Source organism: Lutjanus erythropterus, chromosome 21, assembly GCF_056507025.1.
Source record: "Lutjanus erythropterus isolate fLutEry1 chromosome 21, fLutEry1.hap2, whole genome shotgun sequence".
NCBI lineage: Eukaryota > Metazoa > Chordata > Actinopteri > Lutjaniformes > Lutjanidae > Lutjanus > Lutjanus erythropterus.
In genome coordinates this window covers 29,103,735-29,131,307 of record NC_139337.1, presented here as the reverse complement: position 1 = coordinate 29,131,307, position 27,573 = coordinate 29,103,735, and the positions used below count along the sequence as shown (strand labels likewise).

The following is a 27,573-nucleotide window of genomic DNA, read 5'->3' as shown; positions in this document are numbered from 1 at the left end:
TTCCATGTCCTGGGGTTGGGTTGTCGGGGCCCCCGCCCACGACTGCCACCCAAATCACAGTGCATCAGCCCCTTCTGAACCCTCTCGCGGGTGATGGGCCTACGGGAGGGCGGGCCCACGTCGCTCCTTCGGGCTGGGCCCGGCCGGGTCCCGTGGGCAAAGACCCGGCCACCAGGCGCTCGCCTGCCAGCCCCAACCCCAGGCCTGGCTCCAGGGTGGGGCCCCGGTAACGCCAATCCGGGCGACGTAACTGACCCTGGTGTTGAACTTTCCATAGGGGGCTTTGGAACCGCTCTTAGTCTGACCCATCACCTAGGACCTGTTTGCCTTGGGAGACCCTACCAGGGGCAAAGCCCCCGACAACATAGCTCCTAAGATCATTTAGGTTCTCAAACCCCTCCACCACGATAAGGTGGCGGTTCAAGGAGGAGAGATTTTGTTGTTAAGCCCTGAATTTCTTTTACTACTACTGACTGGTGATTTCTTAAATTCCTGTCTAACTGTTTTGCAGAGGTATCTTTGTCTCTTTCTGCCCTCTCAGTCATTAGTCTGGTTGAACCAGCGTACAGCGCTTTAGTCTCCATGTTACATTACTTTTACTTTTTAGAAACCTTTCATGCAAAGTGATATTTATTTGAAAAGGGGACCTTCTACAAGCTAAAAGCATGAAAGACCATTCAAAAATGTGGAGTAGTCCCCTTCTAATCAAGCTTTTGTGGCAGGTAACTCCTAACTTTTGACCAGTAGTGTAGGTATCACAATTGCTGAAGATGGAGCAGAAATATTAGAGAAACTTTAGCACATAAAATCAAAACTATAATTTTGGTTTTGATGGAATTGCAGTTGTGTCTCTGCCGACCAGTCAAGTTTCAGTTTGCATTCTTAAGATACTGTGTTCATGACAAATGGGACAGGTGGACCTTGACCCTGGACACCTAAAATCTAATCTAATAATCAAGTCCAAGCGGACTTTTGTAATTTTAAGACAGATACTGGGATAGACAAACTTTAGGTCACAGTGACCTTGAACTTTGACCACCAAAACCTTATCAGTCCATCCTTGAGTCCAAATGGACATTTGCGCCAAGGCGGGACAAGCGCGCAGACAACTTGAAAACATGATGGTGCCGCCAGCACGTTGGCATAATCATCTGCATGCGTAGATGCAACTAGAGGTCAGTAAAACAGTATATTTCTTGTGATTCGGGTGAACTGACCCTTTAACATACATGGTACACAGTCCAACAGTCTCCAATAGTCTGTCCTGTGGTGATGACGGATTTATGTAAGCGTTCGCAGTGCCACACACACATACACATACGAGCCAACAGGTTATCCAGTTGTGTTGTTTTTCTCTGCTTCCCAGACTACTGTGATACATCAGTGTGATTAATGGAGTAGCAGGCATCAGGAGGGCCGGCGTAAGAAGGAGGAGACCCCCGAGGGGAGACTATGAACCCGGGCTCTCAATGCACCGCCGCACCGCTCTCTCCTCTCGCCGCACACCCTCACCCTTTCCCTCTCTCTCCCTCCCCCCAGCCCCTCCCTGCTGCTTCTCCCGCATCAACCATTTTAGTGTCTTTATCTAAACACTCCCTCCTCATCTCCACCCGCCTCTCCTCTGCTGCTACCACCTCGCCGGCCCGACAGTAACTCTAACCTCGTTAAATCTGCGTCGGCCGTGGGCTTTACTAATTGCTTTTCTAATATTCCCAATAATTCAGCTGGCTGGGCCTAACCCCTCCCCTGATTAATGGCAGTGAGATAACAGCGCGCCTCGTCCTGACCGGGCATCCAAAGTGCTGCACTCAGCAGGCAGGCAGCTGGCTGGATGGGAGGCCAAGCAGAAGGACACACAGGGCTACAGAAATGTTAGTGATCAGCGGGTTGGGACATATATCCTCTTCTCCCCTCACTACAGAAGCTACACGACCGGCTGGCCTGCCACAGGATTTTCAGAAGACATTCTTTAGAGAACGAGACTCGGTGGGCGTTCGGTATAAGTACTGATTTGGGGATTTGCGGGTTAAAAGGTGTCTAGTTTGACCTGGAAAAGTTTTCTAGATGTTTAGGATTAAATATGATCATTACTTCAACATCATGCAACTCAGACCACTAGGTGTCTCCCTCACATCAAAACAACCACAAAAGACGTAATTTGACGATGAAAATCTATCAGACGGGACTCTGGCAGAAATTATATTTACAGTTGAGGTGTTGTATTCAGGATTTATTCAAGTTGTGTTTCGACATTCATGTTTCCCAGGAAATTACAGCAACAGACGACCAAATGAAATGCACCCTTACCTTGAATAAAACTGCAGCTCCGGAATAAAAATACAGATTACATTGTTGGAAATATGTGGGATGATGTAAGCAGACAATTCAACAAAATAAATAACATACGTCTAGTTGTTTTCAGGGTTGTTCTCATACCAGTACCAGTATGAAAATGCCGCCAATGCAGCCTAAAATGTCAGCGAGGACGCAAATCCGATATTATGCAATCTATTGGTCCTGAAACTGGACCTTGTAACTTCCCAGCAGTGTCCTATGTGTCTTTTTTTTATTTTTTTTTTTTTATACCTGAGTCAGTAGAATACTTTATTAAATGCACTGCTATTGGATTTCAATAGAAAAGTTCAGGTAACAGAAGCAGAAGAAGCACATCTCTAATCGTTTTTAGATATTTTAATGCTCAAATGTTATATATTATATGTTTAAATGACTGTATTCAAATAAAAGAAGTCTTTGCAACACATAAATATGAACTATATTTATGTAAATGTTATTTTAAGTGGTTTATGACTAAAAACAATCAAGACAGTCTCACCTATTGGTCCATTTAGTAGCTTTTCTGGAGCTTGTGATCAGATCACATGATCTTCATCAACAGATGCAGTCATACAACTGAAGAGTTTAAAAAATTTCCATTTATTTTTTACAGCAGTTTGTGCATTTTAAAAGGTGCATCTCATCCTCTCCCTCCAAGCGAGTAAGAAAACCTACAGTGGCCGTGAAACTCGTCGCCAGTGTTTGTTTTGTCTGTTCTGTGCTACTGCAGAAACATGGCGGTTCAACACGGCGATTTCCATGAAAGACGACCAGAGCCTTCTGTAGATATAATATATAACACTATGATTTTTATTTTCAGGTGATTATACACAGATGGAAACAAACTTATGAAAATTATATTCCATTTTTGACTTTTATGCCAATAGATCCCTGCAGATCTTACACACTGGACCTTTCATTTTAGCTAACAGTAACTGCTCTTACTACTAAAATTAGCTTAGAGGTCAAACTGCTGTTTTCAAGGTCAAGATTGAAGCTTCATTAATTGAACACTTTTGTGCATGACCATGTTGTGCATTAGTATGTTTAAACATGAGAACAGGTGACATTCTGAATGAATATTCAGTGTCTACTTTCTCTCATTTTCATGCTAAACTATTAGAAAGTTCCCACTGTTTTTCCCAGAGTCTGCTGCCCTTGGTAAGCTGCAGACTAGAGACAGCATTTTGAATATTGCAGCACTAAAACGCTTCATTAAAACCAGGACTAATAAAAAAATTTTAAGAGTCGGCAGCTGTTTAAGACAGAGTGACCCATAAGGCAGGAAAACCGAGGGGAAGCTCTCCGACTCGTGTAACATTCACGAAACATTCCTCTATGTGTCACAGGAGGCAAAAAAAGGTATTCCATTTTTCAAAATCTTCAATATTCTTCATGTTTTAGGGGCTTGATCAGCGCTGAGTAGCTAAAATTTAATGGAACTGGGCCGTTATGATCCTGTTATATCAGTTACAGTTCATCCCAGTGTTGCATGTTTATTTACTGCACACACTGTGCGCTCATGCATGCAGACGTCCTCGCTTACTGAGGGCGTTTGTGTACACATCCGTGTCTAAGCGTGCACGTGTCCGTGTGCGCTGTGGTGAGCGGTGCGAGCTAATAAAGATAACCGTCTCAGTGACTTGCTCATGCCAGGCAGCCCCCAGGCCTCCCGAGCCCTTCTCCTCCACCACGCGGCTTTAAATGCCACGGGGTAGCTACCTCCTTGATGATGGGCGATAAAAGAGAATGATATCATATTTGACACCTGCAATAAAGTGGTGGAACTTCAACCTTGAGAGCCAACTCCCTTAGTGCATCATAAAAATGAAAAAGTCTTTGAGACAGAGTGGAAGGCGCAGCCTCACACCCCACTACCATTACTCCCATTTAATAGAATACTTGCATAATTTTGTTATAAAGTTGTATAAGTGAACTTTTGTTGGATTTCGGTGTCTCTGTGTCTCCCTGCCAAGGCCTCATTATGTATTCTAATGCTGTGTTTATGTTTATAGTGAAGAAAATCTATGGACAAAGATCCACTTTGGAGCTTTTAACCTAATATTTAAATAATTCACTTAATGAGAGCTCCTGTACTGCTCAAATATAGAAAGTAATAAGTTCCACAAGTGTTGTGCATAAATTGTTTTCCATTAGGGGGCCAAGACCACTTGAATTGATTAAAGGGCAGCCACGGAAAAATGAGAAAAAGTTATATTTCACAATTATTACATGGAGATGACTCCTGTTTGCAAATGTATGACCACTGTTATAAGATCTGAGGTCAAATATTTTTAACTCAACGTGATATTTGTGTCTGTTACGATGGTCACCATGTCAGATTAGGCAATAAAAAGGCATGAACTGTTGCCCCGTCTTGGATGAGAGACATGATGGACTACACGTCAGCCAATCATCGCTCGCCATCTTTCACAACATGATGCCCCCGGGTGCAAAGGACTAACTAAACAAACCATGGCGGTGTGAATGATACTGGCATTCTCAAAATAAAAATAAAGCCATGCTGACCTTTTACAGTTTCACCTCAAAACACCGACAACATCATTCCTCTTTTGTCTCACCATGTTTGCAGCTGTGCATGGAGGAGAACTCTGTGTTCATACTGGACAACATTTGGAACACGGTGAGGTTTTTTCCTTTTTCAAAAAAAAATGTGATTTGGTTCTGCAGTTTGGATATTGCACTTGGCCCGATTGTGATTTTTTTGCAATTGTGCAGCCCTACTGGAGAGTCAAGTTTCAAAGACTGGTAAATTAATAAAGTTATGTTTATTTGAAACACAAATTTTAGGTGTAATCTAACCATTGGTGTGTACATATACTACTATACACTACTGATACCTGAGCAAAGTCTGGTGGAACCCAGCAGGACCTGCCGGAACAAAAATGTATAAATAATGTTCGGGTCGAGTTCGGTTATGTCAGCTGGTCAGTCCAACTTGACCTGGTGCCTCGAGTTTTATTTTGTGAAAATATAGTGTAAAAATAAATAAAAACTTGAAGCCATCCACAGTTGACAATCATCAGTAAGACTCAGATTTATTCTGTAGCTGCTGCAGCTGTTGCGTGATGTGTACGGGTGCTAAAACTATCTACCTAATTGCCAATATAAAGCAATGCTTTTTGATGGTCATTTGCAAGGTGCACTGCCCCCACGTGCAATCAGCTGTAACCATGGTAACACCAATCCTGTGACGGGGTAAAACAAACTTCGTGCTTCAGCTTACATGAACTGCGTTGGGCTCGAGTCAAGTTAGGACATAAAAAGTGGGATGCATGTTGGGTTCGGGTTGAGTTCGGATAATATGCAGAAACATGTGGACCAGTCTGCACTGTATTATAAACCTTCTTATCTAAGAACATGATCTTTGGTTCTGGATACAAAAGGTTCTCTTATGCCTCATATATAAACTGTGTAACCATATGGTAAAAGTTAAAGCATTAAAATTAGAAAAACTTGTCTCAAAAACTTAATTGAAGATGGACATTTTTTTTATTTTGCCTCTTTAACCACCAGTGGCACCTACTTAGCATTTTTGCTGACCTTGTTCAAATACATAATAAATGCACAATTTTAGGTTTTTGGATCATTCCAGGCGTTGATTTCCATTCATGAAATTTAAATTCAAATTAGTCTGCACTTAAACTGCACTATCACACTATGATAATGTTATTATAAATAATTAAACTAGACTTAATTAAAAAGTAAAAAAAAAAAACATTTTAATTTTAAATATTTAAAATTTAATCTGAAGCAGCTTTTTTCCAGCACTTTTATCTGCATCTCGTTGTTTGTGTTGGACTTTTAAACAAACATGGATGAGAGGTCCTAAAGGTGCTCAGATGTAGTTGAAAGTTCTGGGGAAAAAAACAGCGAGCACAGTTTGAGTTTGACTAATTGATAAGATAAGTGTTTCTCTACCTGACAAGACTGTTTTTGTCGTCGGGATCGGATGCGCTGACGGAGCCGATGACCGTGTTCCTGGCGGCGTCCTCTTTGACCTCCATGACGTAGCTGGCCCGCTCGAACACCGGCGGCTCGTCCACGTCCTCCACGATGATCTTGATGGTGGCCTCGTCCCTGAAGGGCCCCACGGAGAAGAAGCGCGGGTTGATGTGGACGTTCTCCACCTGAACACGGAGGCTGTACTGACGCTTCCTCTCGAAGTCCAGAGGCTGCAGAAACAGAAAGAAGCGGCGCACACGAGGTGTTTAACATTCTGCAACTTTACACATTTCTTTTTTTTTGTTTGAATTAAAACCAAAACTCCACTGTGACTTTTTGTTTTTGTGCTCTAATAACAGCTTTTGTCCCTTAATGTTCACTTTTAAACATTCATTTGTATGCAGGGACACGTTGAGCTGTTGATTTTTTGGGAAAACTAATATCCAGCGAGAGCATCCTGCCATGTTTAATTTCAGGTCAGATTGGGATTTTATTCATTAAACTGACAATCTTTTCCCGAGCATCGTCTAATGAGCGTGTGTGAAGGGGCTCAGCGTCTTGTTCAAGGACACTAACAAGACTTTTGATGGACACACATGGGCTGCTGCACAGATCAGGCCCGTGTGCTCTTTTCGACATGTAAAAGCCGTTCACTTAATGTGACTGATGTGGCATTTTGGAAGAAAACTAACACGACAACAACATGATCGGATTAATGTACAAAAAGGGCGCTCACATCGGTATTTAAAATGATTTAAAAAAGGCGTTTTATCCAGGAAATCTGGTTGGATAAGGTAGTGTTTATTGTAACTAAATAATATAGAAATAGTCTTATTATCGCAGTTATTCAGTATCAAAAGGGATAGTTTAGATTATTTGAAGTGTGGTTCTTTGAAGTATTTATCTATAGTCAGTGTATTACCTTCAGTAGATGGCGATCAGCACTTCCCCTGTTTGGAGAAGGAGCAGGAGAACCGGTGTGGGAAGCTAAGCAATATACTGCTGTGGACAAAATGTATTTTAGCCAACTGAAAAAAATCCATATCACTTTATCAGTATATTTAGCTCTATCTTGCCATCAGACAGCCTTTTCTGAAAGAAAACCACCATTAAATAAGCCAAATATTGCTCTCTCTGGCTCAACCAAACTCCATTGGCGAAAGCATCGATTTTACCTCACAGAGCGCTGCAGTTGCTGGTCTACCACTGCCTCGATGGGTTAGTTTGTCTCTGTTACTATGTGACTTTGGAGTTTTATAAGATTAGTTCAGATTCACCGAAGTCACACAGTAACACAAACAAACTAACAGATGGAGGCAGCAAATCCTGAGTTTGGTGGAATTGTAAAGAGCAATATTTGGCTTATATAACAGCAGCTTCCCCTCATAAAAGACTGTCTGACAACAAGTTAAAGTGGTGAAAATATTCTAAATATAGTGTGCATTTAAATTGACAGGTTTTAAATGGTTAAAATACATTTTGCTGCTGACCATATCACGATTCTCAGAGTCCACGATACGATTCTACTTTGAATTTCAAGGTCATGATTCGATTGATTTCTCAACTTGAATACATTTTTGTGCACTTGTTAGACTACTGAATCTCGATTCATAGATAAACAGATCATTGGTTTTATGTTCTGACAAAAGTCATTTACATTTTCAAAATTCTCCTGTAAAAAGATAGTCGTCTTTGTGCTAAATCTCATCTCAGAAGTCCTCTCTGAAGTGCTGTTTCTCCCTTCAGATATATGCTGGACGCTGCAAGTGGACAACACTGTGAGAATCGTCGGTACGCCTTCGATTATTGAAATTGACAGCTCATTTTGATTGATTTAATAGTGAAACTGAGACACCACAGCAGGAAATTGCTTAGCTTCTGCCGCTACTCACACTGACTATAGATGAGTACTTCATACAGCCCCTCCTCAAAAGTCTCAACTATGCCTTTAATATTACACATGATTTCTAAAAAGAACAAAAGGGATCTTTACAGGGGATCTGACTGGACAAAATGGCGTTTATTGATTTAACTAGGCAGTATAAATATGGTCTTATTATTGAGGATTAATTCTAAATGGTGCACAAACTGTACATTTTCTTTTGTTCTTTGTTTCTGCTCCTTCAGGCAGAAACAAAGAGACACCAACTTCTTGGATGTTTGTGCTTTTTCAACTTGATTTCCTGATCCCCGCCACACTCTATGAAACAAATCAATCAAAGTTGTCTCTGGATGTTTGCAGGGTGACATCTGTTCATTTTGCTTTTCTTTCTTTCCTTCTTTTTTCCTTTTTTTTGTTGTTAAATGAAGAGATCAACACTTCAGATTAGCACATATGCAACAGAGGAAGAATATGGAATGATGGAAAATACGAAAAAAAAAATATATATCTTACTGTTTCACTTTTAGTCAAGGTTGTGTACATATCTGCAGCTGAGTCTATGAATACGGCTGATTAAAAAGAGATTAAAAAGGGCTAAAACAGAGAAAGTGAAATAATATCATGACTGGTGTTCCGCTGAAGGACACATCTGTTGAGCACTGTGACTTCCACGTTTATTTTTTAGGCATTTAGCTCGCTGAATAATTCATTCAAACGTAATAGAGACACATTTCTAAGCCTAAAATGGGTACAAGGAGAAAAACTTCAGATATTATTACATCTAGACATTTTTCTAAGCCATACTTGGCTCCATTTTGCAGAAAATATGCAGTATTTATGGGTAGTAATTTAATGTATATTTATGCTAGACTTTTTCTGTTGGTATACAGGCTTTCATTTTACCCATTTGTTAACTTAAAAGGAAGCAGCTTTGTTATTTTTCATGTATGATCCCCTGTAATCCTGCATCTCTCACATCCCAGCCTATAATTTATGGACTGGCCACAGTGATTAGTAGCCTGATTCCTGCACGATTGTCAGTGTTTTCTGTCGTTACGCATTTTAACACAGGTTGGTGGTATGCCTCTGCTTTTATGTTCCTTTTTCTGAACTTTTTTTTTTTTGAAGTCGTAGCCACCGAAGGTATCCCCCTATTGATGGAAATAATTGGGGAGCGGTGCATTTTAATGAATGTGCGCCCAGCGCCGAGCGGGAGCAGCTGGATCAGAGCGAGCTCCCTCGCAGGCTGCCTACTGTACATATGAAAGGATGCCGGGGTCCGTGATCGTTGGAAACAGCCAATGAAAGCTTGAAAAATCCACATGGAACGAGCCGTTTTTCTGAAGCCATGAATAATAACATAATATGAGTCAGTGATTTTCGCCGTTTCTTGTTAAGGCAGAAGGGGGGGGTTGCACGTCAATGGGAGGAATGTGTTGCTTTGAAGGACCGGTACAAGCAGAGATGGGACGCACTCCCACTTGACAAGCCCATTTAATTAGTAGGTTCAGAATTAGGGCACGCTCGCTCCCCACACACACACTCTGCCCGCACACCACATCTACTACAGCACCACCGCGGCTACAAAAGGCAATTATGTCATCCTCCACTTAATGATGGCATGATGGAAGCGATCGATCGGAGGCTGCAGAGAGGGCGCTTGATAAGGCAACTGCCAGATTCTGTTGAATACATCAGAAACACACCACAGCACACCGCTGAACGCCGCGATCCATACTGAGCATCAATATTTCTGCTTTGGTCTCAGCTGAGGGGAAGAATGAAGCTCACTCACAACACATGTACCGGCAGTGTGGGGAAGTGTAAGCTGGAATTTAATAACTCTACTGTCCATCTCACGGCTGTCAGAGCATATGGAAATAAAAAGTTTCTTTTTATTTATTGAGCGCAGCTCATTGTGTTGTTTACCCTTTATACTGCCTGAATGAGAAGAGTTTATCCTCGCACACAGTCACGAGTTCACAAACATGGCAAATAATAAATACACTAAAAACAAACTGAAACTATGTGAGAGCTATTTCCTACATTTCTTTCCACCAGTGTAGCAAATTATACATTAACAGGGGTGTCAATCTCATTTTAGTTCATTGGCAAATTTGATCTCAAGTGGAGAGGACCAGTAAAACCATTGCATAACAATAACAATACCTCCATTTATTTCCCTTTTTTGTTTAAAGAAATAGGCCTACATTTGGAAAATGTTCACTATTAATGAGCAATCAGTTTACAAAAGAAAATAAGTGCAAATTTCAACATACAGACTTGATATAATGACTGATAATGTTGTATTTACATATTTGCTAATGAAAAAAAGGATTGTTTAACTTCATTCATTCATTTTTATTCTATTTATCTCAGCAAAACCCGTTCACTGTATTTCAGTTCTGTAACTATATCTCCATACAGATGTTGTCATTGATAGTGGCGGGGTCCGCCAGTCCAGAGCTGGATTCAACTGGTCTTTACACACAAGGGATTCACAGGAAACATGTGCTGCTGCTGCTGCTGCTGCTGCTGCTTCATATTAAAGGACCAGTGTGTAATAATTACAGGAATTTATGTACATAAATGAGATATATTATATATAAGTATGTTATTTATTATTATCAATCAAAGTAAACTCATAATCTATATGTTCCCATTACTTTAGAAATAGCCATTTATAGTTACATACTGTCGGGTCGACTTACGGAGATCATCATCCTCCGCCGTCTACGGCAGCGCAGAGCGGACAAACTGCACTAACAGTGAGTCTTGGGAAGCCCATGGCGACCTTACGTAGACGCCGCAGCGTAAACACCGAAGTAGACGGGCAGGATAGACGCGGGTGATTGCTGGCAGACCATTTAGCGTTGTGAACCTTGACTGGCACAGTTTTGACAAATGGAGGATCATACATACACTGTGCCAGAACAAAAAGCAGCGGACAGTGAATCCCCGTCATCCAAGAAGCGGAGACGCGAAGAAAGTAAACGCAAACGTGACAGGAAACGGCAAAAACACGAATCAACATCGGCATAGTGTTTACACGATGGAAATCGCTGATGGAGGACAAACGTTTTCACAGTGACGCCGAGGTTGCCTGTTTTCTGCTGGAAAGGTAATTCATCGTACAAACATAATTGTAGTTTGTTGTGAGATAGCTTTTGCTCGCCATTTTGTCCGCTGACGGCCACCGTACTCTTGGTGAGAGAGGGGCAGTGTCGGAGTAAATCCTCTTAGTTGCAATGTAAGGTTTGAACCCCACTGCTTGAGGAAGGGAAGGGCTCTAACCCATGAAAAAAGGCAAAGATGGAGTCACCGGAGTCACCCTTTAAGATTTTCATGGAATAAAACCCCATTTTTGATAATATTTATGATTGACATTTTTCAGTAAAAGACATTCGGTGTATTTAGATTCTGTAAGTATATCTGTATACAGTAGTTTTCATTGATAGTGGCGGGGTGCGCCATTCCAGCACTGGATTCAAACTGCCTTTACACACAATTAAAGCCATTATTTTCTGTTTTTTTCCCCACATATATTCGTACCTATGTTTTAATGTCAGCATGGTGTGCAGTTGTGCATTTGAAAAAACAAAACAAGAAAACTTAGAGCTCAGCTGATATTGCCCTTTAAGGTTTTCATAAAATCTGTTTTCAAAATTATTTAAAAGCCTTTTTTTCACATAATTATGTCTTTGAATGTTGTTAAACCAACAATTATATGGAGCCTAAACATCTAAACATTTTCATAAAAATACAAGGCATTTTTCTCTTCACCTTGACTTCAGAGCTGCTTCAGACTGTCAATCAGATAAACACAGGGTGGCTTTTATTGAAGCAGCCAAACACATTTGTCACCGCTGCCGTTAGCACTTACTGTGATCATTCATCAGGAATATCGTCATTTTCTGGGCTTTTTTTTGACAACGTGTCAGTTCTTAATATTGCAGAGGAAGGAGGAGCAGCCACAGTTAGTTGTTAGAAGATGAGCTTCAGGTGGCAGCTCTTCAGCAAACTAACCAATTTTACTAATCAACTTTACCCTGCTGCTGTGTTTGCTACATGTTGTGTTTGATAACATAACGGAAGAAGTTTGATTAGTGAGTGATTTCTTTATTAAAACAAACAGAGTTTTGTTTTGCTGAGCTGTAAACAGAGGCGACAGCCGCTCATCTGTTGTATCTCTGTTAAAGTAGCTGTTTGCTGTAGTGTCACACTGCACCAGTAACCACCGGTGATGCCAAATCAACCAGTACGAAAAGCTTAAGGATCATCATCACAACTTTAATGTCTTATCTTTGTTCACGGGCGCTGTTACTGCAAGTGAATCACAAGCTGTTAAACACCATGTGTAGACAGCTGGACTGATTTAAATAGATGTTTCTATTCCATCAGACGGATGTGGGAGAGACGACTGACTGGAGATGTCTGTGTCATGAATGAGGGTTTCAGAAGAAGTTACATCTGAAATTCCTAAAGTCTGCATTACAAGTTAAAATTTCTATTTGCAGTAATATAAGTTAGGAAGATACCCACTGTGTGTTCATATTAAAAAAGAGAGTTATTAGTTATTATACCTTTGGTTGGGTCAAAGATGTGATAACATCACATGACTGAAGGTAGTAATTAAGCAGAGGTTAAAAGACCACATCCTGCAGAGGTGGCACTGTCATGCAAAGTCAAAGACGCCGTCTTTAAATTTCTCGTTTTATTGGCCACTCAAAGATATTCAGTTTACTGTCAGAGAGGAGTAAAGAAACCATAAAACATTCACATTTAAGAAGCTGAAATCAAAGAGTTTCAACTTTTATTTCTTGAAAAATGACTCAGAACAATTAATTATCAAAATAGTTGGCATAATTTAGTAGTCAATCAGTAATCAAATAAACAACATATGAGTCAGGGAAAATATTATGATCAGATCTCTTATGTAGGCTATTACCATTCCTGTTTTTAGTTTTTGAAATGTCTTGGTTGTTTTTGGAAAATTTGTCCAAGTATTATTTATGTGTTTTCACTTGTGTGTTGCACTGATCATAACTAATGGATTGTTGATGTCATTCGACTTGTTTTAAACCAGATGACGGAGAATGCGGCTGCCATCGCAAGACGAATTTGTGAGTCACAATCTGATCTGTATCTAAACCAGTGGTTTTCAGACTGGGGTTGGAGGACCGACAGGGGTCCTTGAGTGGGCTGTAAGGGGCCCTCAGCAAAAGAAGGAACTGCACATTTTAACTTTTAGCACATTTTTTTGGATGTAGGAACAAAAAGGGAAGTTCCAAAGTTGGTTGTTTTGATTGATTGTAATTTGAATTGATCCTAGTTTGATAATTTGTTGTATATAAACACTTTATTATCTTCAAGCCCAGAAATAAAAAAGATCCTTTCAAAGTAAGGGTCATTGATTTAATGTGCATCTGTTTTCAGGGTCCTTGACATGGAAAAAGATTGGGGCCCCCTGATTTAGGGTAAATAAAATCTGAATCTAAAATGTCTCCTTTGTAGACAAGCCCTCCTCTGAGGCCCCAATAAGCTCGACCAATCAGAGCAGCCTGACAGACAAGACCCAGGGCAAAGAAAAAGGACACAAAGAAGTCACTGTTGGCCCATGAAGAGCATATTAATATTTTTCTAGGCAATATTTTTATGGAATTATACTATTTAGAGAGACTCGGGGCGAGAAAAACTGATATTTTGAGAAGAGAGAAAGACACAAAAACTACACTCCTGCTCACACGGCCCCATTACACCCCTCACCGAGCACCAACAGAGAGTCTCTGACCTTCCTCAGCACGATGACGCCCTCCTGCGTGCTCCTGTTGGTGGAGATATCAAACATGCCGGGGCCGTCGCTCCCGATGATCCTGTAGTCCATCTCCGCGTTCTCGCCGATGTCGGCGTCCATGGCCCGGATCCCTCCCACTGCGGACCCGACCTCGATTGACTCCGGCACTCTGAACTCGTAGAGGGCTGCAGAGAAAGAATGTTATTTTTATTTCTTTTCTATTTTTTTTTATCATGTGGCATGAGAAGTGGAACTGGTTACTCAGAAGGAACACTGGGCCTCATGCAAGAACATGTGCATGCAACTTGTAAATTAGCATAACTAATGCCCCAATAATACCATATAAGGCTATGCTTCCTGTTTCATATGTCAGGAAGTGTTCGTCATAAAAGTCCTGCTTTCAGACATCGAGAAATGAAAGTTCCAGCAGTGGAATTAAGAGACCAGCGAATGGAGAAAAACAAGTATTAATGTCGTGTTACCAGGGGGCTGTACTGTCACTGAAATAAAGAAATGGTTCAATATGAAAAGGTCTCGCCACAGCAAGACGATCGATGACTGCAACAGGAGGAAGAGGTCAAGGCAAAGTCTCGTTCACAGAGATGGATGAAAAATACAAGTCGTAATAGTTGTAGATGATGCGACAGAGGATGTTCTCCCAGACAGTGACTTGCATAAACCTGCATGTGGAGGTACTGCCTGCCAGGTAATCGGCAAGTTAAATTAATGATAAATTTAGAATTATATTGTGATTCAAAACGCAGTCAAATATCAAAAGGAATACTGAACTTTCAAACTCAAAGTTGCTTGCAATTGTTAGTACAGATGTAACGATATATCGAATATCGCGATACTGCAATAAATGTCTCAATACCGTACCAAACTGTGATGATATCTACTGCGATATTACACGGTTAATTATTTTATTATTTTTACTTTCTTTTATAAAAGAACAGCTTCTGACTGCTGCACAGTTTTTGTTTTGCAGCATTTGAAACATAATTCAAACATTCAGTGCTAAAAACTGTTCGTGCAGATCCTTTCCACCCTGTAAAGCTGATTACAAGAACCCATCTTGGAGATTCTATGAAGAACCTTCTGATATTCCAAGAGTTTTATCTGCGAGCCACCCACAAGGTTCTACCAAGAACCCTGTTATATTCCAAGGGTTTTGTCTTCAACCCAAACCAGGGGGTTCTGCCAAGAACTCTTTCATGTTCAAAGGGTTTTCAAGGATTTCAACAATATCTTTCTTTCAAAAGAGATTCTTTGGATGAAAAGGGTTCTTAATAAAACTCTTAGTCTTACAAAGAATCCTTGATGAAACCTCGCTTCAAAAAAATGGGTTCTACAGAAGCAAATGTTTGTGGGTAGAACCTCAGCCCTTCAGGAAGAACTCTTATTTCTAAGATTGCATCATCAGATATTTGATATAGAACACTTTTTCAAGTCTTTGCTTTTTAATGTTTCAATAAATTTCATATCATGGACTTTTTATCGTGGTATTATCGTACTTTGAGTTTTGTTATCGTTACGGTCCTAATCATCAGTGAAGAACTTATGCTTTGATCGTACAGAACAATGTTTCTTGTATGTGAGATGTACAGAAAAAGAACAACCGTGACAAAGAAGGATTCAGGAGTGTCAGAGAGTCAGAGATGAGTATGTAAGCCGGGCCTTGACGTCCTTGCTGTGATTTTTTTCCTTCATGCACATTTCTAGCTTTTCACACAAAGATGCGATTCATACAGCGGTGAATCAATGCTTCTTTTACAGCTTCATCAGAATTAAAAGCCTAATCGAGAGTGATTCATTTACTGAAACGCAAAAGGCCAAAAAAAGAAACAATGCCACACCCAACGAGCGTCAGAACCCGAGTATTTTTTTTCCCTCCTTCCTTTTTGACCCCGTTAGCGAAAAAAGAAAAGAGTGAGTCAGATAGCAAGAAGACAAGAGAGCGAGTCAAGGGAGACGAGAGTGAGTCAGAGCCAATCAGAGAGTGGCAGCATGAGAGCCGGCCTGGGGAGAGTGTGTGAAAGAACAGAGGAAGGCGAGTGGGAGATTTAGTGCTGCAACATTTGTAGATCAGCTGTGGAGCTAAAACATATTTCATCTCCAAAAACAGACGTTTGGCCTTTCACGTAAGTCCCTACAAGCGGCATCGACTCGAAGTTTTAGGATGTAACATAAATTCTGGGCCAATTTGCTGAACATAAATTAATTGTTGCTTCTTCTTCGTTCTTTTTTTTTTTTTTTTTTTTTTTTTTTTGTGAGATGATTTCCTGGTTCGAGGCAGGCAAATTGATGGCTGCCTGTCGGCGGCGGCGGCGGCGGCCCCAGCTGCATCTCGTATGCTTAAATAAATAGCCGGACCGCGGGAGGGAACGGGCGTGATATACACACAGCCTGCGGAGACAAACAGCACTGACACACTAATAAAACATGCTGACAGTGTTTTGGCAACGCCTGAGTCGGCAGGTCTCCGTGACGCTGACACTTTGCCTCCACACACACATGTGAACACACACACACACACACACACGCACGGAAAGCGGCGGTTTCCCTAGGCTAACAGGTATTTAGCATTGGGTGGAAAAGAAGAGGCATCACTCGGGCAGACAACAATGATATCGCTTCCTGACACTCTACCTCCTCTGGGTGTCCCATTACAATATCTCTTCCTCTTTCTCCCCCCTTTCTGTCTGTCTCACCCCCACTCCCTCCTCCCTCCATCACGGGGCTGTCTTTCTGTCGCCCGCATCACTCTTCCTCTTTCTTCCTCTATCTTGTCACCGTCGTATCCATCTCCCTCCGTCCTCTCACTGCTCATTCATTGGCAGAGGGTGCTGTGATGACAGCGTCTGTCTCACACCCCCGCCTCACCCCTTCCCTCCCGAGCTGGTGGGAGGAGGAGGGGGAGGAGGAGTGATAAATGCAGGGGGGAGTTCTGGGGAGCGTGCACACGCGTACAGTTGACGCTCACTGCTAGTGAGGGGAAACACTACGACACCAGTAATCTGTCAGTCTGATCCGGCTGCCACTCGTCGTTCGCCTGATGCATGAGAGGAAGTGAGACGGGCGGCAGGAGGAGGAGGGGGGAGAGAAGAAAGGGGGACATGTGTGAGACTGAAAGAGGAGCAGGAAACGAAGGGATTGATGATTGATGAGTGAGAGGGTAACGAAAAAGAGGGGTAAAAGCAAACAGAGGACTGTTAGTGCTCTAAATCGAGAGCATCGGTTTTAGGATTTATTCGATAAAAAATGTTGATCAGTGTTTTCCAAAAGGCCAAGACGACGTCCTCAAATGTCTTGTTTTGTCCACAATATATTCAGTTTACTGTCAGAGAGGAATAAAGAAACCAGAAAATAGTTACATTTGAGAAGCTAAAATGAGAGAATTTGGACATTTTTTATTAAAACATGATTCTAAACAAGTGTCAAAATAGTCAATTAATCGTTGCCACCCTAATATAAAGCATAGCACTTAAACAATTAGTCAATTAATTGATCACCAATAGAATAACTGACCATTTCTAAAGATAATTTACTAGAAAAATTACCCCAAAAGCCTGGTAGTTTCTCATTTTCTCTGTTTTATATGAATAAATTCAAGCTTTGCACAGATGGTCGGACAAAAAAAAGTTTTCTAGATTTTTTTCGATTGTTTGTTTGATGTGTAAAATGTAAGAAAATGTTGGAAAATGTTGACCGGGGTCCAATTTGACGTTCTTAAATGTCTAATTTTGTCCACAACACAAAGATATTCAGTTTACATTCACAGAGGACTAAAGAAACCAGAAAATATTTACATTTGAGAAGCTAAAATCAGAGACCTTGGACATTTTTTTTATTAAAAATGATTCAAAATAATTATCAAAATAGTTAAATAAACAATGCAGTTCTAATATAAAGCATAGAGCTTAAACAATTAGTCAATTAATCGATCAAGAGAAGAATAATTGGCAACCATTTTAGTCAATTAGGATCATTTACAAGCAAAAATAACCCAAAATCCCCTGTTATAGCTTCTCAGAATATTTGCTGCTTTTCTCTGTTTTATATGAATATATTCAGGTTTGTGCACAGATGGTCACATAAAAAAAAGACATTTGAAGATGTCACCTTGGACTCCGGGACTTTTTTCAGTACTTTCTGACATTTTTCAAAACTAAACGATTGATTAACTCGAGATATCGAGGCAACGATCAGAATTAGGGTACGACACCAGTAATCCGTCAGAGTGATCTGACTTCCATCGCCGTTCGCCCGATCTATAAGAGGAAGTGAGACGGGCAGGAAGAGGAGGGGGGGAGAAGGAAAGGAGACAATGTGTGAGACTGAAAGAGGAGTATGAAAGGAAAAGGATTGATGATTGATGAGCGAGAGGGAAACAAAAAAAAGAGGGGAAAAAGTGCACCGGGGACGGTTGGCGCTCTAAATTGAGAACACTGGTTTTATGGAGTAAAAGGCAGCAGAAGAAAGACTTAATAGACAAAGAGAGTGGAAGAGTAGAGGAGATAAAGCTCAGCGAATGTACTCTCTTCATTTAATAGGGATTACAGGGCCGATCTGATGCACTTTGCGGGACCCTTCGCTCTGTCATATGGCTCTATATTTAATTATTCTCTGCCTTTAAGAGGCCCGCCGCAGTCGTCGTCGCGCAAAACCCCACAGCTCCGCCGCAATAATCCAAATTCATTTTGAAACTGACACCAGATGGGGGCTGCCGGCTGACAAGTGCTTTTCATGGGCTGAGCGTTGGTCACTCTGTGTGTGTGTGTGTGTGTGTGTGTGTGTGTGTGTGTGTGTGTGTGTGTGGGTGGGTGGGTTTTCCAGGAAGCTGTACTCACTCTTGGTGAAGCGCGGCGGGTTGTCGTTGACATCAGAGAGGGTGATGCTGACCGTCGTGGTTCCCGAGAGCCCGCCCATCTGTCCGGCCATGTCTTTGGCCTGGATCACAACCTGGTAGTTCTCTTTTACTTCTCGGTCCATGCCGGGCAGGGCCGTCTTGATCAGGCCTGAGCAGAAAAAAACAAGAAAAAAACACAGATTTATGGTGAGAGTTTATTTTAAATGTGTGCACTTTTTTGATTGTGCACCATATACAGAAAAATACAAGAAGTTGTAGCCCAAACAATAACATGACAATGAGTTGTTTTTCAACCAGTTACCCTGCAAGAAAATCTGATTTTCTTGCAGATTTCTGTATCTGCTGCTCTTAAATTTAATTTAGATCACTTACATGCGGTCCTAAATTCCTACTTCAAATATTCTGATCTTGTATTGGATCTGTAAATAAGTTAAAAGGTATAATATGCAACAATTTCCTAAAATATATAAACATAATCTAATTCAATGGTTACATATGACCCACCAGACTCTTATTTTCTCATCATTTTTCTGAGCTCAGGGCACTTTATGGGCCCAAAATGTCGGCATTTGACGTCCAAAGAATGAAACTCTGTTCACAAACAGCTCGAGCAAATCCTACAGATTTTACCTTTAAAACAGGCTGAACAGACAGAAACGTGCAGCTCCCAAGTTTCTGAAATTTCCAGCGTTCATTCGCTAGTTTGTCTTTTCTGTTCTGCCATGTTTAATCAACTGATGTAAGAATTCACTCCATCCCAAACTGGGCAGCAGACCATAGTCTGGCCACCCCAGCAAGTGAACTGTTTCACCTAAAATGCTGTAAATTTTCGCTTCAGTTTTCAAAATGTGAGAATTTACTGCACACGTTTACATATATTACTGATATTTATACATATGGAACTGATGGTCTGAAAAAACAAGGATCCGACGGCCCAAACTTGGATCATGGAGAATTTTAATAAGGAGTTTTCACTCTTTTCATTAACATTTTATAGACAGAAACATAATTAATAACTGAAAAAGTAATTATTATTTGCGATCCTGAAAGAATTTATCAATGTTTAATTTGATTGTTAAAAATGTGACCTTGTTGAGAATTGCAGCACTTAAACTTCAAAGTTTAACCACTTATGTTTATTTGCTCAACTCTGATGCATCAGCAGCAGCAGGTCATCAGCCCGCTCTTCACTTCCTATCACGCTGAAAGCATTTTCTGAGGTGTGCTCAACACAAGAGGACCTCGCGACCTCGTTGACCCTTCAGCTCTGGTGGTCAACAGCGTCCTTTTTCAGCAGCAAACAACTTTTGGATCTGCTGGAACATAAAATCTGAAAATGTGCTGTTTTTTTTAGTTAGTTTTGAGAGTCATTCACTCTGTTCTGACTTGAACATACATAATATTGGGCAGCAGCTGTAAACTGCATTAGGAAATATTACAGATTAATCTTCGTCGTTGCAGCACAGAGTACCACTGCAAAAAAAATGTGGTTTATAATCTAACCACGGGTCGAAATAGTAGTAAAGTACAGTATAAACAGTGTTTTGAATTTCTGGTGACCTGAACGGATCAGTTTGCAACAAATGACGTCAATGTGTGCATCATTCACTTTGAGATAATGACCTCTTCAACAGGTGGAAATAAAGAAAGTGTGATGCAAACTCGCAGCAGAGAGAGAGAGAGAGAGAGAGAGAGAGAGAGAGAGAATATGAACAGGAGTGTCGACGTGATATAAACTTTCTGTTATCATGCAGCGTGAAGTGGAGGAGCTACACTGCGGACCAGAGTCTCTGTTACAGCGAGAAACAGATAGATTGATCCATGTCACATACGCTTGTCTCCTCTGGTTTGTCTCCGTCTCTGTCTCCCTGCAGTTCTCATGAATTATGGTGCCTTCAATCTGAGCTGGAAAATAATTATTTTCCAGATTAATAAATTAGTTTTTCAGTCCATAAAAAGTAAGAAAAGGGTAAAAAACTTTGATCAAAAGCCAAAATGACATCCTCAAATATCTTGTTTTGTCCCCAACACAAAGAAGTTTTTAGGCAGTTTACTCTCATAAAGGGGTAAATATACTAGAAAATATCCACATTTGAGAAGGTAAAATCAGAGAATTGGGACATTTTTTTAATTAAAAGATTACCCAAAATGATTATTTGATTATCAGAATAGTTAATAGTCCATTAAATATTGCAGCTTTACTATAAATTGGCAACTTTTTTGACTATTTATTAAGACAATTTACAAGCACAATGACCCAAAATGCTTCTAAGTTGAGAAAATTTACTGCTTTTCTCTGTTGTATAAGAATATATTCAGGTTTTAGACAGATGGTTGGACAAAAAAAGACATTTGAAGACGTCACCTTGGACTCTGAGGAACTGAGATGAACTTTTTTCACATTTTTTAGACTAAATGATTGACTAATTCAAGATTAAGACAATAACCAGAAATATATTCCGCTCATTTTTATTTCTTCGTTACCCACAATGCAACACGGCTTCTGACAATTCAGTTGAAGACCCATGTACAAACTTTGATTATTCATACTGATGCACTTGTAATTGTGATATTGAGAGACACTGTGGCTCTACGTCTTGCACCAAAAAGTTGCAGCTTACAAAACACGTTTGTAAAGATAATACCATCCGTCACGAACGGTTTATAAGTATACTGGTGCACCCTTTTTTCAGCATTTTTGTCATAAATAGAGGTGCAGTTATGTGAGATGTCAGACAATTTATTAGCTGGGATCATCTAATGAAACAGTCAAACAGTCAAATGAAACAGATGTCTTTTTCCTACAGACATTTTAATCATTGTGACTTTCAGGGACCAATCAAGGTGCTTCTTTGGTTTTCTGAAAGGTAACAAAAACAAGCATATGCCACAACACTCTGCAAAAAGGGTTGCACTATTCCCTTGTTATTAAAAAGGCTAACCACTGTGCAACTGAATGCATTAAACCATAATGTTGTATAAGGAGAAAAAAGACAGAAAAAGAGGATTAATTGATAACGGAGTATGAGTGGATGCAGTTATGATGATACGTATAGTAAGAACAGATCTTATAAATAGTCTGCACAGTCATCTCTCTGCTATGCAAGTCTGTACGACCTTCATAAAATCAACCTGCCATACGACATAAAAATAATGAACTGTTTCCACCTAGAGATCACTGTGCTCACCTGAACTACTTCTAAAAATAAGCCTGGCTGCATCAGCTGTATTGAATTAATGATATTTCATTTTTTAGATTTATGCATCTACAGGCCAGAGAATTAAACCACTAAGAACATTTTATTACTCAAAGGTCAGCGCTCTTGCTCAGTATGCGCGGCGGCACGGAGCTCAGTGGCCACCCAGGAGCACATTTTGGTGTCTGTGTTCTCGTGATTTAACCGCTAAGTGGACCAAAGGGCCAATCTACCAAAACCAAAGTGTATTCCTTTAATTTCTCAGAGTGTAGCATTCGCCTCCAAATGCATTCGGCATCATTTATCTCCTCTTTGGAATTAAGACTCTGTTAATGCTCGGTCTTTCAAGTGCCGTGCAGTTGCTTACTTCTGCGCTCCGACGCGTTAGATCTGCAGTTTGGAGTCGGGACAGAGACTGAGTGAAGCGGTAATTGGCAGCATATTCAAAAGGTGTGCTCCGTCTCCCATCAGAGGCGGTCTTAAAATCCTGTCTGCTATTACACGTTTGAATTTGAAGCAGCATAAAAAGAAGCAGGTGGAGAGAGAAAGACGAAGTGGGAGAATAAAAGATGAAAAAAATACATTTCACCCTAAATAAACTGCTTTGACAAACTTCATCACTTTCGGTCGGAATGGATGATTCATTGCATATCAAACAATAATGAAGAGGGAGAGGCTGATGTGGCACATCACTCCGGCTCAGATCAGACTGGCCTACACTGTTCAAAAGGCCCTCCAACTTGCTCTTTTTTTCCCCTCCCATACATACCGCTGCAAAAACAAAACGCAGGGACTGTGCAACTTCTTTTTTTCTCCTCCTAACGATGTGGAATACAACTCAACACACTGTTAAAGTCATACTTCTGATTATTTGAAGTGGGGTTGTATGAGGTACTTCTCAACAGTCAGTGTATTACCTGCAGAGGTAGAGAGAGGCACCAACACTGACGCTAAGCTAACTGCTAACTGCTGTGGACAGATCCACCTAAATAAATCAATATTAGTTTAAATGCATGTTATATTTAGGATATTTTCACCACCTGACTTTGCTGTCAGACAGCCTTTTCCGATGGGAAACTGCCATTATACAAGCCAAATATTGCTCTGACCAAACCAACCAAACTCCATAGGTGAAATCAGTAATTTTACTTCACGAGAACAGGCAAGTTGCTGGTCTACTGCTGCATCAATCTGTTCATTTGTTTGTGTTATTATGTGACTCTGTTGTTTTCAAAGGATAGTTCAGATTCACCAAAGTCACACAATAACACAAACAAACTAACAGATCAAGGCAGAACTATATCAGCAACTCGTGTTCTGCAAGGCAGAATTACTGATTTCACCTATGGAGTTTGGTTGGTTTTGGAGAGCATGATATTTAGCTTACATAACAGCAGTTTTCTGCTGGGAAAAGCTGTCTGACAGCAAAGGGTACTCCCTAAAAACATGGTATTTCTCCCAGGGACAGAGATCTCTCCAGCTGATACCTGCCAAACTCACACCAAAAAAAAATCTAGGTGTATAAATAGCACCACAGGCCAGGAAAACATTAATTTTATTTTTACTGTCCCTTTAAAAGAACAGCGATTGTTCAGGCAGGAAACATATAGCCGCCTCATGCTCAGCCTGTATCTCCATCTACCTTTGTTATTGCTTAATGACTACAATGCATACACACAGAGGAGGAGAGCAGAAACAAATCCTGCTTATAATGTGATGTCCAGGCATGTCTTTGTGTAAGAGGGGATGTCAGCTTACATACCACATGTGGGATAAACCATATTACTGTTAATCCCTCCGCTAATCTGCAAATGGATTTTTTTGTCGTTTCCCTTTTGTTTAAGCAAAAAAGACACGAGCGGGATGTGTTCCAAAGCGCACATTAATGATTAAAAGTAGCAAGCGGCTGGATTTTTTGGGGTTGGTGATTTGCCACTCTCTCTGCTATAAATCCCCCTCGCCCGTCAGCCTGCGAGAGAGGAGGCAGACGACAGTGTTGGTATTTTTGGTTCGGTTAAAGCGTTCCTAGAGTTATTTTGTGATGAATTGTTTTAATTTTCTCTCGCGGTAAAGCTCAACTTGCCTCTGTATTTCTGCTTCACTCAGTGATTTGTTATGTTTCCCAGGATGGCCACCTCCAGACGAGCGGTGTAAACTTGTTGCGCTCGGCTGTGGGTTACTTATGTAGGTGGAGAGAGCAGTGGCATTAGCACTGTTGGAGCAGGAGGATAAGAGCTCTTTCCACTGAAGAAACAGTGAGAAGTTATGCATATTAGTCAGGGAGCAGCATCCTTCATGGAGTGCAGCGCATGCTGATCTACTGAGGAGAAAATATGATGGATTTTTCCTTGTTTGGGTGCTAAATTTTTGTGCAAAATCCAAAGAAAGCCTCCCACCTCTCGATTCTGAAGGACAAACACTGAGACATGATGTTCATGTTTGATGTTTTAGATACACTTCTACTGTCAAATTTCACTTCAGCTCTCACCACTCCAAAAATAATTGTATTTTCTCTCCTTAAAGTCTTATTTTCTAAAGAGTTTACAGAGAGAAAATACATTTTAACTTGATTCCAGTGAAAATCAGTTTGTTTGAAATGCCGCAATGCTTGTTTCCTCAAGATACAGACGACCGTTTATAGAAAGTCCTTGGGAAACGTTGGTTTCTGTTGGAAACAGATTTATTCTAGAGACTTCCTTTAAGAAAATAAGGTTTAGGACTCAGGTATTGACAAATATGACTTAAAATGGAGATGTTTTTTGCAATTTGCTCCTCAATGAAGAGCCCCAAAGTCACAGTTTTCATGAATATAGCCTCATGATCTGGCTTTTAAAAAGCATAGCAGAAACTTTTTGAAACTAGATGATTCCAGTAAACATGTCGAAATGTTCTCTGCATGGGTTTATAAGACTCCATCACGGGGCAAAAATGACTTAAAAATTGTTTATTTCATGTTTGTTTGTGTTTTTGCAGTGTTTTGACATCACACTGTCTGCAAATGTTACTCATTTTAACTGACCCTTCCTGAGTCCCGCCCCTTTTTGCACTGTGCTCCAACAAGAGTTAAGCAAGCTGGGATGAAAATGGCGGTGACGTTGATATCACACCAAGAAGCTGAGGTGGTCAGTGCGGCATCTACATGTTTAATTTCTGTGGGCGTCAAGCGTGGGCGCCACTTGTTAACTGTAGACACCAGGTGGCAGAAGAATACTTGAATAGTGTTGACAAGATTTGAGGATAAAACGCCTTTTGACCACAGGATGGGGTACAATAGCAGGGTGGCGCTGTCCTGCTTTCCGCATGCTGCCTCCACAGGGAGTGAAGCAACTGACTTACGGTAACTTGGCTGAAAACTTTAGCCAAAATATGTTATTTATAGTAAATAAAATTCTCCAAACTTTTCTTTGGCTTTCACTAAGTTTGTTCCAAACAATTTATTCAGCTGCCTCTCCGCTGTGGAAACGGATGAACGATAAGAAGAGACAATGTGTACCTGTGTGTATTATTCTTTATTTATGTGTACCTGTGTGAACAGGGACAGCCCAATTTATCTATTTTTAAAGCCAATGGGCACGCTGAAAAGCATGAATTTTGTAAATGGTGTCTTTGTGTTTGCACACCCTGCTGTGGCTCGCACACATGCGGCGCTCACACAGACAGCGTTGCTGCTGTGGAGCTACTACTGCCAGCCCTGTCTTTCTATACTGAGTTTGCAGAAGAGAAGAGTAAAGGTGTAACCAGAAAGCAGTGTGATTTTTGTTTGCTCTAATTGAGAGAAAGAAAAAGAGCACGTGTGCACTGGAAAACTGCTGTTCTTGTCAATTCTGTGACTTATTCTACAGATAAATAGATGCTGAAACTGTAGTGAGAGGTGTCATGTTGCTGGTAGGATGTCAATACGACTATCAGCTGATCAATTTTCACATGAGGAAAGAACAGGCTGCTCTAGCTGGTTAACACCAGTGCTGAAATGAAAAGTTCTGCAACACTATTATATTAAGGGCAAAAAACTATGCATTCAAAAGGAAAAAAGCAACAAAAATGGAGGCAGGAATACAAAGTGCATCAACAATATCTGTATATTAAGTGCACTCAAAGTGTCTCCAGGTGGATTTTGCTTTAAACTCGTTACTGACCGGTCTCGGGGTCCACAGAGAAGTACGGCTGGCCCTCCAGGATGCTGTACACCACCCTGGCGCTGTTCCCGTACGTGGCGTCATCCGCGTCTGTGGCTGTCACCTGAATTACCGAGGTGCCTGCGGGAAGAAGATTCATGACAATGATTTAGATCAACTCTTCAATACTGCTGAAAATTGCCCGCTGGATAATTGGTTAAGCTGATGCACCTTCTGATGAGGTGTCGGATCCTCTTCTAATCACGCTCATGCAGAATGTGACTGATCATTTCTGTCCCTTTGCATTACCCAAACCGATCTTTATTCCTTGGCCACTTATACCCTTATACATGATTGATTTTTGCGGCTGATCGATAAGTCCTAATGTATTTTTCTAAGTATATCTCTCTAAGCATACAGGCGGCACCGATACGGGCTCTTTGCAAACCCCAAGAAGCCTATTAGTGTATCCACAGATCTGGAGTGTCTAAGAAGCCAAATATCTGATAGCAGGCGAACAACTGTGATCCATTTTCTCTTCCAGAGAGGCTGAAGCCCTATTTCAGTAGAACAAAGGGAAACGGTTAGCCAAGTGCTACCTCCCAAATGGCGCCTTGCGGGGCCAAGTGTTGCCTCATTACATGCAGAAGAAAATTAATTGAGTAGAAATATTTAATGGCAAAGTGGTATAAATATAGAATTGTGCAATACAATGGGATAACGACCCCATGAAACTTCTCTAATTTGGTGTCAGTTATGATCTGGAAGGGGTGAGAGGAGAGTTTCCCCCTCCTTTAAAATCGATGTGAGGATGCGTATGGATGAAGGGGAAGAGAAAAATTGGGGGACCAAGAAGCAGCAGAGAGAGAAAGACCACGGCTGTCTGATTTGGTGTAAGTGACAGTTCGGGAAGATTCCTGAGCAAGTTCACCGAACCTTGATCACTAATACCTTTAACTAGGGAATTAAACTCAAAGAGGCTTTTCTGACACGGCGGCTTTTAGAGAAATATCACTGATCCACATCAGCCATCTCATCGCCGACTTTAAGCTTTTGAGAAAAGAGTTTTCTGACAAACAAGTCAGGAATAATCGTGGTTTTTGTGCAGGGGGAGTAAATTACCTCGACTGTAATCACTCAGTTGTCAAAGACGGGGCGCGTCAAAGCCGCCGTCCCTGACTGAGAGTCCGAGAGAGGAATGTCAGAGCCATGAGACTATAATAAAACTCAAAGTGTATGTCACATTTAAAGGGGCAGTGTCTCGACGCAGTCACTCGTGAACACATGCTCTGCCAAGCGGTGACATCACACCTCGGTTGTTGCCATGGGCACCCGTGCTGCCCTTAGATAAGTGCTGGCCTCTCTCTTGGGGTTGCTGAACCAAGTGACAACTCTGTCACATGTCTGGGCTGCGA

The 27,573-nt window shown here is 41.0% G+C and overlaps 1 protein-coding gene across 2 annotated transcripts in view; it reads right to left on the bottom strand.

Annotated features, from left to right (window-relative positions):
* Positions 1–27,573, bottom strand: part of LOC146307795 (cadherin-6-like) — a 118,441-nt gene that overhangs the window by 33,976 nt on the left and 56,892 nt on the right. For both annotated transcript variants that reach the window (XM_084746733.1, XM_084746732.1), the window contains 4 exons: positions 26,180–26,299; positions 18,827–18,994; positions 13,974–14,161; positions 6,277–6,530 (listed from right to left, as the gene is read on the bottom strand). In XM_084746733.1, the coding sequence (XP_084602859.1) occupies positions 6,277–6,530; positions 13,974–14,161; positions 18,827–18,994; positions 26,180–26,299 (730 nt within the window). The remainder of the gene's footprint in view (positions 1–6,276; positions 6,531–13,973; positions 14,162–18,826; positions 18,995–26,179; positions 26,300–27,573) is intronic.